General features: G+C 35.3%; 2 protein-coding genes and 1 pseudogene across 2 annotated transcripts; 1 reads left to right on the top strand and 2 right to left on the bottom strand.

The window, feature by feature from the left end:
• Positions 1 to 49: 49 nt before the first annotated feature.
• Positions 50 to 706, top strand: LOC106330532. The gene is made up of 2 exons (XM_013768983.1): positions 50 to 257; positions 338 to 706. The coding sequence occupies exons 1-2, from the start codon at positions 75 to 77 to the stop codon at positions 704 to 706; spliced, it is 552 nt and encodes a 183-aa protein (XP_013624437.1). The 5' UTR covers positions 50 to 74.
• Positions 707 to 2,158: 1,452 nt separating this feature from the next.
• LOC106330533 lies at positions 2,159 to 4,780 on the bottom strand. The gene is made up of 4 exons (XM_013768984.1): positions 4,540 to 4,780; positions 4,070 to 4,434; positions 3,710 to 4,001; positions 2,159 to 2,502 (listed from the first exon to the last, which is right to left on the bottom strand). The coding sequence occupies exons 1-4, from the start codon at positions 4,778 to 4,780 to the stop codon at positions 2,159 to 2,161; spliced, it is 1,242 nt and encodes a 413-aa protein (XP_013624438.1).
• Positions 4,781 to 6,468: 1,688 nt separating this feature from the next.
• On the bottom strand, positions 6,469 to 8,729 carry LOC106328974 (annotated as a pseudogene).
• Between the last annotated feature and the right edge of the window lie 2,644 nt (positions 8,730 to 11,373).

The raw sequence follows: 11,373 nt of genomic DNA on the forward strand, positions 1-11,373 counted from the left end.
TATATATATATATATATAATAAAAACTTTCTTAACTGTTTTTAGGCCAAGGAGTTGGGACGTTTACCGACTCTTATGGAACTTTTCGATCGGACCCACAAAAACAAGGCGGGCGCATTTGTAGATGAGAGGTCTGAGAAGATCTACAATGATGTGGCAGCTCGTATTGACGAGCGTGAGACCCAGCTGGCGCAGGAGTCCGCCGACGGATCACCCGTCGTCTTATCCACAATAGAAGTGGATAGAATTTACGAGGAGGTAAATTTTATATAAATTTTTTATTAATTCCATTTTACTTTAAAATTTAAATTTTAATATATATTTTATTGTTTTTTAAGGTCGCTCCTAGGAAAAAGGGACGTGTGTTGGGGATTGGTTCCGTCAACGATGTTCCGAGAGCGACTTCCTCTTATGGCCAGAGACGGGATGATGAAGTCTCTCAGCTGCGCGACGTGTTGGAGACGACACAACATCAGCTGTCGTCGACACAAAACGAGTTGGCCTCGACAAAAACGTCGTTCACAGCTCGTATGAGTGGTCTCGAGAACTTCTTGGACGTCATAGCGGCCACAAATCCGGAATGGGAGGCCATGTTCAGGACCATGAAACAACAAAACCCCATTCCAGGCGAGACATCCGTGCAAGTCAACGAGGCAGATCTCTCGAGAAGGAGCGAGGAATTCTACGACGCGGCAATGCAGCATTAGTTTTTTTTTTTGTTATTGTATTTTAAAATTCAAAACTTATTTATATATTATATAATTTCATTTTGATTCGGCCAAAAAAAAATTTTCTATTCGATTTAATTTCAATTAAAATTTTATTAATAAATTAAATAAATATAATTTTTATTTTATTTTTATTTATAAATTCAGTAAATAGAAAACAAAGTAATTTCGTCGCTAATTCCCGATGTATTAACGAGGAAAATTAACGACAAAATCTCGAGGAACTATTAACGAGGATTTTACGTGGATTCTATTTCGTATACTTTACGATTCAATTACGACGAAATATTTTCGTGTTCTTTACGTTTTTATTACGACGAATATATTTAGAGGTTTTTGCGGGTCTTTTACGACGAATCCTTTTCGAGTTTATTACGAGGAAGCACAACGACCGCGTTACGTGGAAAGCCCACGTGGTCTTTACGAGGAAAACTTAATTCTTCTTTACGAGGAAAATATAACCTCGCTAATGGACGAGGAAATGGCGACGAATCTTCTCTTACGACAAACGTATAACGACGAAACGCCTTTTATCGCCATTTCCTCGTAACTCTTCTTTTACGAGGAAATAACGACGATTTTGGCCGTCGTTAAATTTGTGTTTTCTTGTAGTGTGATCAGTTCCTTCGTCTTTACGAAGGTCACCCTTCGTTCAATGACCCGAAAGCATCTCCGGCGAGTTGATCGCATATATTATCATTTTCTGAAGTAGGGCTTTGAGAGTGGGAAGATTGGGGTCACTGAGAATGGACTCCCTAACGTAACGTTTGCGTTCGTAAATATCTTCTTATCATAATTTTGAAATAATAAAAAACTCCCTCAATTTTATAAAATATTTCTGCAACGTGCATTACAACGGTTGTTTACTATATAACCATTGTTTTAAACATAGACTAGAAACGAAAAGCAAGAGCTGATAACTTAGTAACAAGTTCACCACTCTAGGTTTGAGATAACCGTAGATTAGTAAGACGTAACTGATTATCAAGAAGTCCAAAACCCGTCCGGATTGCTTTCTTCATAAGTTGGCTCGTTCGATAATTTTTTGCGTACAATTATATATATGACACATTTTGAGTATACATGCGACTACATTTTCTCTTCAATCTTGTATAATTATCATTAAGAAAAGAAAAAAACTTACCTCTGACCGATGATTTCGATCGTACTCAGCAACTCGACATAGCCTTCTGTTCTGAATATTAGGTTTACGATACGCAGGAATTCTTTCCTCCTGCGAGTGGAAAAAGTTAAACAGGGTTCTTAATTGCTCAAATGGTTAGATATACAAAGCAGAGAGAGAGAGAGGATGCTTACTTCTTGTGCATGTTTTTCATCACTTAAGAGATGAGCCCTGAAATTATCAATGCTTTTGGTATCAAATTTGCACAATTTAAAATATATTTTACCAATTAAAGTTGTTGGTGAAAATCAGGCGCCCCCAAAATTTCCTCTCAACCCTAACCTCGCGCCTCCTTTTTCCCTTGCTCCGATCGCCTCTCCAGTGCCGCTTGGCGCTGTGAGAGGGCTCTTGACGTCCCCGTCACATCCAAATCCATCTCCGACGTGAAGATCTGTTGGTGACGTGACTTTGTTTCGGTTCGTCATCTTCACAGATGGCTTGCTTTGACTTGTCGAAGCTGAACGGGATTCGCGACGCGGTGCCTCTAGCGAATGTGCCGCCGCTTCATCTTCCTCAACACCAAAGCAAACGTTTCCTCTCCTGACGTCTGGCTCTTCTCGCTGGTGAAAGTTAATGTCACTTTGGCCTCTGCCTACAAAGGCTAATCGGGTACGTGTTGCCTAAGCTAGAGGTCTCGGGACCTCAGACTGGTTGCGATAGGGTCATATATGTCGCTCCGTCGAGTCAAGATTAGGTGGTTAGCTACTGAGTGATGCATTAACTTATCTCCTCTCCCCTCCTTTGTTGTTGGTGTTGGCGTTGCTTGTTAGTCTGGATTGGAATTGCAGGTTTAAACGTGATGGGTTGTGGAGGCTCTTTGTTTTCTTGGAGCTCGGAGTAATATTTTGTAGTTGGAGGAGGTAGTAAGACTCGGGAGGTGGTGATGCTGCCCCTTTCTCTGTACCGACTTAGAGGGCGAGTGCGGTCGAGTTGGTTGAGCGCTATTAAGCACCCGTGGTGTGTGTTGTCCCGTCTGTTGCTGGAATCCGGGTTTAGTTCTTTCCCAGCCCGGACCTAGAGGACAGTCCTTGAGCGGGTCTGTTTCTGATCCTCGGAGAAAAGCAATTTGTGCAGGCAGCCATTGAATCCACTTCCCACTAGCATCGTGTTCTTCGTGTTCTAGTTTCTTGGATCTCTCCTTTCATGTTTGTCTCGGCTAAATCTTCCATCCGGTTACTACAAGTTTGTATCGATATTTGATGTCTTGTTCGCTCCAAAGCAGAACGGTTTCAAGTTCGATTGATTCTGCTTCCATGTTTTTACCTTTTTTTGCCATGGAAGTATATTTTTTAGAGGTCTTATAGTTTGTTTATCACATATTGTAAGCTTCAACAATTCATTTATGAAATGATATTTACCATTTAGCAAAAAAAAAAAAAAAAAAAAAAAAAATTTGCACAATTTGCAATAAAACATTGCGGTAGATTCACTGCTTTCACTTTCACTGCTGCACTTCTGAAGAAGTGGTCTTCTTTTCTCTGAACCTGCAAGTAAGCTTTCTCAGAGCCACTCTGCAGAAGTGAGCAGGAATGACATTTTGTAAGGCCTAATGAAATAAGCAAGAAAAAAGTTGTAATTATTCTGTTGTAGTAGCGCGACAAGAAGACTTGAAATGATCTCCACACTATCCGATATGACCATCATTATAGCAGCTGTTTGAGGAGGATTATCATAATGCCATCGACTCAAATCTCTAGTCATACCCACGTATTCGACACGTGTATCATGAATCAATAAAAGCATTTCAGTTAGGGTAGAAATATGTAACGCCAAAAAAAAAAAAAAATCACAGGACTAACCGGGAACGGTATGTACAACATCGACACCAGTGGAAGAGAGAGCTTGTAGGGGAGTATGTTTATGGTAGCCATAGGCAGTGATGGAGACAGGACCAGAGTAACCTAGATCCTTGAATGCCGCTTCTATACTCGGACGGACCTGACGAGCATCATAACCTTCGGGTATCGGACAGTCAAACATGTCCCACAACACCTGTATTTTAGCTGTCGCAAATTCAGGCGTCGCCTTGTAGTTTCTTCTCCAATCCTCCGTGTAACGTCGGACCTTCTCGAACCCATGGTTTACATCCTCCTACGAGTGGTAATATATAGTTAGATAAAAGCATTGATACACACGTAAAGAGAAAAGAGAATGCCTACTTCCCGTGCATGCTTATAACTCGAGAGATGCTTCCTGAATTTCTCAGGGCTCTGGCTATCGAAATTGCACGATTTGCAATAAAACTTGGCTCCCTGAACAACAACAAGTGGTCCGCTAAGTTTATTTTTTAGTAATTTGTTCCTGCACCACTCTTCACTTGTTGAGAGGACATTATTCAGTCCTTGTGGCCTAACTGAATAAGCCAGAAAAAGGTTGTATAGCGTCCGTTGTTGTTGCCGGACCAGATCCCAGGAGAATTGATTTCCCTTGGCCACCAGATCTGATATGATCATCATTGTAGCCGGAGGAGCATTCTGACCTCTCCATTCCACCATATCCCGATACATGAGGTGGTTTTTGCTTTCTGTTTCAGTTTTTTTTTTTAAAGGTTTTTAATTAGTGATATCCAAACTAATAATAAACATATTATATATATAAAGTTCCAGAGAGAGATGGATGTTAAACTAACCGGATCTGGTATGTGCTACAGAGACTCCAGTGGAAAAGAGCCCTTGCAGGATGTAGCCAGGGGTTTCTGTTTGGTCACCATAGGCAGTGATAGAGACTGGACCAGAGTAGCCTTGTTCCTCGAACGCCCCTTCTAAAATCTTTCGGATCCGACAAGAGTCATAACCCTCCGGAATCGGACAGTCCTTCATGTCCCACCACACCGCTATTTTAGCTGTCGCGTATTCAGCCGTCGCCTTCATCCTCTAAACCCTGAACTTATCTCACACAAAAGTCCTCGAGCCGGCCATACTAGGTTTCTTTATATACACCTAACGAATGAGGGATAACTAATTATTACTACGTGTGTTTAATTTGTCCAACAAAAAAAAAAGGAAAACTAACCATAATTATAAATTGTAATATTTCTAATCTTTATAAGTTAACAACAATGCAGGTCATCCATGTCGCGAAATCAGATTCTCGCCAAAATAAGTCTCAGTAGTTTATGCATTAAGAGGTGTTCTATGGGGCTTACTGTAGACTTTGGTTTCTGAGCAATCATGGCGGTCAGAAGCTGGTTGAGAAACTCAAGTCACGCGCTGGGAGATATATTGCATTGAGAAAGACATGATGGCTTTCACTGGTTTTACCTATGGTCTCACTGATACTGAATCCGAAGAACTCAGAGTAATGTGGTAACTGATTACTTAATTTGTGCATCAGATCCCATGCAGTAAACCATGTCTCGGTATCTAGCAAGGAACGCTTTGACTAGATCTCAGCATGTAAAGAGCAACATTTCAATCCACGATATAACTAAATATCTCTACTTTCCTAGAGTAACATATATATTAAGACCTCCCACAATTGGGGGTGTTGAAAACACTTTTCAACAGTTGAAACCATTGTATAAGGGTGTTGATAAATTTGACTTATCTATCTGACATAAACACCTGTTGTAAAGTTTAAACGGTTGAAACTTTTTTTTTTTTTGTGGCCCAGCGCTGCCACGGCGTGCCGCCTTCTGATTGGGCAGAAAAGGTGAGCGCGTGTACGCACCGCACCCGCTGGACTTTTTTTTTTAATCTGGATAAGATTTAAATGTTGTGTTTTGATTGACTATGCAAATTTCTTTTGTTTTTTTATCCTCACCCAATAATTCAAACACATTTATCATATAATAAAACTTTTTTAAAAAATATCAAAATTCAAGATTTTTTTATCTATAAATAAAGACTACTCTCATTTCATTTGGATACAGAAAAACGTCATTTTTCATTATAATAAAAAAACGTCATTTTCATTAAAATAATCAAAAAATTGGTAAATATCTTACTTAAAAAAATAAATATGTTCTTAATTTTGATTGTTTTATTAATATAGATTTTGGTATTATTTAAAAATTAAGTTAAGTATAATAATTCAAAATAAATATTATTAAAAGTTATGTTATTTTAGTTTTTAAGTTAATTGTAAAAAAACAAAAATATGAATTAAGAGTTGTGGGGTAGGGTGTTGAATTTTTTAAAACAAACCAATGTAGAGGTGATGATTGAAGTGGGTGTTGAATAAATGAGGTGGAAGAGAGAGAAGATGATGTGGAATGTTAAAAAGAAAAAAAAAATGTTAAATACGGAGAGGGTGTTGAAACCATTAATTAGGAAGTAGAGTTACATTGGAGCCTAAAAAATTCACAAACTAAAGCATTATAAGCATTATGATGAGTTCAGAGTTAGATGCAGAGACAGAGAAGCATATTGAGTTCATGTAAAAGAACTTGGAAGCATTAATTTGAAATAAATATGATAAAAACTGAATCAAAATGAAGGCAAGGATGATCCTTCCAATAGAAACATGCCTACATAAGTGTATATAGATTTGAATGTTTTTTTTAAGCAAAAAAAGAAGTATATAGATTTGTAAACTATGAATTAGAGGGAGACCTTAATAGTATACGAACTCATTGTAGAAACTCATAAAATGTCGCATTATACACAGATACAACAGCATAAACATGAAAAAGCCTTTCTAAAATTAAGGAATCAAAAAGGTAAAACCAAAGACAACAGAGAAAAAAAATACAGATCATAGAGATAGAGGAGAGAGCCTGAGAAGTTAAAATTTGAGGGTTTTACATGTTCAAGAGCTTCAAATGAGGTTAGCCCTCTTCAGGAATCTGATAGTTCTGCAGTAATAAGGCCATATAGATTCAAAAAAAATCCAAGTATATCTCAATGATCCATTCTTGGACCTGTTTCAGTTTGGTGCGTGTGAGCTCTCTGTAGTCAGTGTTCACTATTGGTCGAGTCACTAGAGCTCTCAGGTCGTCTTTAAGCTTACCATGGGAAATGTAATGGTATGCTATAATGTAATAAGATGGTAGGTTTCTTATCACTTTGGTGGTTTGGTTGAAGCAGAAAGCGTAAAGTGCACATAGTCCTTGAAACGTTTTGATATAAAAGGCGACGATCAAAGGTCCAACAATCCACAAAGGAGATAACTCCTTTGTAACTTCAGCTCCATAGATTGCGTTAACAGCAAGGAAAGCCGGAACACTGCAAAATAGTCAAAAAGAAAAGTATATTCAATACACATATACGGAACTTGGAAAAGTAGTAAAAAAAAAAAGAAAAAGATGCTCTAATACTTACAATAAGAGCAACGGAATCTTGATAGCTGTGTCTAGACTCCAAAACCAGGACCAAAATGTATTGTTTGTACTCTGAAGGCTTTCTGTTTTCCGGATCTCTGTTTCAGTTTCTAGCTTCTTCGTATGTGGAACATGTTCTCCTTCCAAAGCCTCGTCAATGACTTGAATAGGTGATTGTGTGAGCAACAGTGATAACCATTTCTTGAACAGCTTCTGTATAGCAGGTTGTCCTGTGACTGAATCCTCTGTTTCCGAGGTGTATGAAACCGATGTGTTTTGTGACTTTGAAGAGCTATCCACATTATTTTCGACATCATCTGAACGGTAAGATAGTTTAGCTGAGTTATTATTAGTAGCTTTCTTCCCACGCTCACTTCCCCCAGATTCGCTAATTTGGATGCCGCCTTTGAAAGACGTAACCCTCAAAGACTTTGCTTTCAATCGTAAATGCTTTTCTTTCCTCCCAGCAAAGTGCACCGTCGTAACCAAGCCTTTGGTCCATGTTGGTGAACTCCAAGGAAACAAGACATGTGAACTCTACAACATGAAAAGAAGGCATTACAAGAGTGATACGGAAGATACAACAACACTCAAAAAAGGAAAGAAATGTTAACGTGTAGACAGATTCTAGTACTGATAAAATAATTTGTTTGGAGACATGATCAATAACACAGACGCAAGAAAACACATGAAAATTAGGACTTATAATAAGATTGCATGCATAGTTGTAACTTGTAAGATACCTGCAGTTTATGAGTTACCAACACCATTGTCTCCAGCGATTCATTTACAAAAAGGTCACAACCTGTCCATCATTAACACACAAACCACTTTTAGTTCCTGTCCATCATTACACACAAATCACTTTGAGTTACTTAATCAGCTTTTGCAAACTCAAATCGGTAAATCGTAGATTCTAATTGCCTTCTCTAAGCCTAAATTACCGAACTCCAAGATTCATAGGCAAGCAACTTGCAGAAACATCAGGCCAAACTCCAACATAAGTGAAAAGGATTGTATTAGGTTAATGTAACCTCTAAAAGATAGAAATCACAAGTAGCGATCACAGAGCAACGAAGCTTAGCAGAGTCCGAACGAACACGACGTCGTTTCGCCAACTCAAAACTCATAAAGAATTATCTTCATCTTCCTAGCTAAACAGAAGAATTATCCAGCACCCAATTCCTCAACTCAGATAAAATTACTCTAAACTATCATCAATTTAAAGAGCCGTGATAATCCAATTGAATATATCATCATTACACAAAGACAAAGGTGCCACGAGACCTCAGAATGGGATTTAAATTAGAAGATAGTTGCGTGGAAGCTGAGTAAAAGAACCGACCTCAATCATCATGAGCTTGTTTGTCTTCTGGTTTGTTCGTAGGAATACTTAAATAAGCAGAGTTTTGTAAAAGAAAGACGAAGAACCCTAGTGAAAAATCCGAAGCCGTGAATCAAAAACCAATGAGAAAGATTGAGAATTTAAGAGAGGGACGGAGAAGCGGATAGATGGAGAAGATGGCTTCCCCTTCGCAAAACAAATATGACAAAACAAATATGACATGATTATCGAAATCAATGACTTCTCTATTGAAAATGACATGAATTCCAAAACAATATGACGAGCATAAGCATAATTTTATTTAAGGAAAAAAAAAAAAAAAAAAAAAAAAAAAAAACGCACAAAATCAAATTTTTGTTCTAGGGTTTAGGGTTTAGGGTTTAGGGTTTAGGGTTTAGGGTTTAGGGTTTAGGGTTTAGGGTTTAGGGTTTAGGGTTTAGGGTTTAGGGTTTAGGGTTTAGGGTTTAGGGTTTAGGGTTTAGGGTTTAGGGTTTAGGGTTTAGGGTTTAGGGTTTAGGGTTTAGGGTTTAGGGTTTAGGGTTTAGGGTTTAGAGTTTAGGGTTTAGGGTTTAAAGTTTAGGGTTTAGGGTTTAGGGTTTATGGTTTAGGGTTTAGGGTTTAGAGTTTAGGATTTAGGGTTTAGAGTTTAGGGTTTAGAGTTGAGAAATGAGGTTTTGGGGATAAGATTTCAAATTTTGAAAAATAAAAAAATTAAAATTTTCAAACGATAAACTTAGAAAGGTGTTATTTTGGTCATTTTAGTTTTTGAGTGCTATTTTTGTGATATAAACTTAGAAATGTGCTATTTTGGAGATTTGCCCTTTATTTAATGTTGATTTATATTTTCGCAAAGTTATTAGAATATGGTAATAATTTATATATTACATTTAATATTAATAGCTCATACATCATCTATAAAATAAATATATTCATATATAACATTTCAAATTTCAAAATATCTGAATTATTTTGTGATTTAATATTAATAGCTCATACATCATCTATAAAATAAATATATTCATATATAACATTTCAAATTTCAAAATATCTGAATTATTTTGTGATTTAATATTAATAGCTCATACATCATCTATAAAATAAATATATTCGATCCCAATCCGAATAAGTAGTACCAAATCCGAACCGAAATTGATTAAATATCTGAATTATTCAAAATTTTGGTATTTGAAGAACTGAAACCTAATCCGATCCGAATCGATTTAATATATAAAAAAAATCCAGAATATATATGATATTTTTAAGTTCGTTTAAATACTTGAAAACATATACAACATAATCAAACGTAAATATCTAAAATAGTACAATATACTCAAAACTCCAAAAATACTTAAATAACTATTGATTATCTATCCAAATATTTAAACCAAACCAATTTAAATTGGTTATCCAAATCCGAACCGAATCCTCAAAGATCTGAACCGAACACGAAATCCCAAACAGGCCCGAAAATGAACCCGAACATTCACTCCTAATTTCACTATGATATATCTTATATGTGTCATCATAGGTTACAAAAATATGTGTTATCATATAATTAATCGTATTTTATACATACAATCAAATAAATTTTCTTATAATTAATAATATTTTATACGTACTAATCACATATATTGTATTTTTAAATTTCATTGTGAAATATAAAAAACTATAATTTAAGTTGGTGTTTGAAATTGAGCTTTGTATTGTATTTTTCTTATATATATTGAAAACATTTTTATAATGGTTATTGGAAAATATGTTAGTAAAAATAAAATTTTGAATATATATGTATATTTTTGAATGAATTTTTAATATAAATCAATTTTAAATTATTATTTTGTTTTGAATATGTATATCAAGTAACATAAACCCATTACTTTTTAATATAATGCAATGGACTTCCAATTTTTTTAATAGCATAACCCCATTACTTTTTTCCTAACTTATTGCTATCTATGTTTCCAAACAATCCTATTTTTTTAACTGCTATCTATGTTGCCAAACAAAAGCTTAAAGTATTTCTATTTTAATAAGATAGATAGTTTACACTCTGCCAAAACGAGTTACAGCTCATGAGGTGATTTAGTTCAACTCGATTTTTTGTGAACACGAATTCTATTTTTCAGGCTCATTTAATAAATAAGTTTAATGATTGAGCTTAATTTTGATCGCGAGTTATATGAACAATCTTTAATGAAACATGATTTAACTCGTGAGCTTGATCGTTTATATAGATATAACTTCTATTTTTCTCATACAAAAAGATATATTCTATTTTATACATATATATTGATAAATTCCATTTTTTCATTTTATGATTTGAATAGAAATTGAATATGAATCATCTGAAGACTCAAACTGATCATAACTTATCTTTAATTTAATTGATTTTAGGTGTTGCCTTTATTTACTATTTAATATTAATGTATTGGATTTTTTTTATTTAAATTTCAAATTATATTATGGAATTTTTTAATTTTATAACTATTTTTTTACTATATTAAATCGCGAGTTATCTCATTTAATTTATTAACTAGATGATCTGAGTTCGAGTTTACATATTGAAACCCCTTATATATTAAAATAGAAGCATTATAATAAATGCATTCACACTATAATAGACATGTGGCATCTTCACAATGATTTGATAATAAATATGCTAACGCGTTCACACTATATTCATAAATGTGTTCATACTATGTATTTTGCGATTTTTTTAATATAAAACTCACATACATGGTTCTAATACGTTTCGAATAAAAATAGATAACGAATCAAAAGCCAAACTATATAAATATATATTATTTTTTATTGTTTACGGATAAAGTTGAGCAAAATATTCATAAATTTTGATTGAA

The sequence above is a fragment of the Brassica oleracea genome, chromosome C3, assembly GCF_000695525.1.
Source record: "Brassica oleracea var. oleracea cultivar TO1000 chromosome C3, BOL, whole genome shotgun sequence".
Classification (NCBI taxonomy): domain Eukaryota; kingdom Viridiplantae; phylum Streptophyta; class Magnoliopsida; order Brassicales; family Brassicaceae; genus Brassica; species Brassica oleracea.

Excerpts from the sequence above, each read along its gene's own strand:
- LOC106330532 (XM_013768983.1), top strand. The coding sequence starts at position 75 with ATGGAACTTTTCGATCGGACCCACAAAAACAAGGCGGGCGCATTTGTA. Across the intron at positions 258-337 it reads TGGATAGAATTTACGAGGAG|GTCGCTCCTAGGAAAAAGGG; the intron begins GTAAATTTTATA and ends TTGTTTTTTAAG.
- LOC106330533 (XM_013768984.1), bottom strand. The coding sequence starts at position 4,780 with ATGAAGGCGACGGCTGAATACGCGACAGCTAAAATAGCGGTGTGGTGG. Across the intron at positions 4,002-4,069 it reads GTTATAAGCATGCACGGGAA|GAGGATGTAAACCATGGGTT; the intron begins GTAGGCATTCTC and ends TACCACTCGTAG. Across the intron at positions 2,503-3,709 it reads TGTTGTACATACCGTTCCCG|GCAGAGGCCAAAGTGACATT; the intron begins GTTAGTCCTGTG and ends TAGCCTTTGTAG.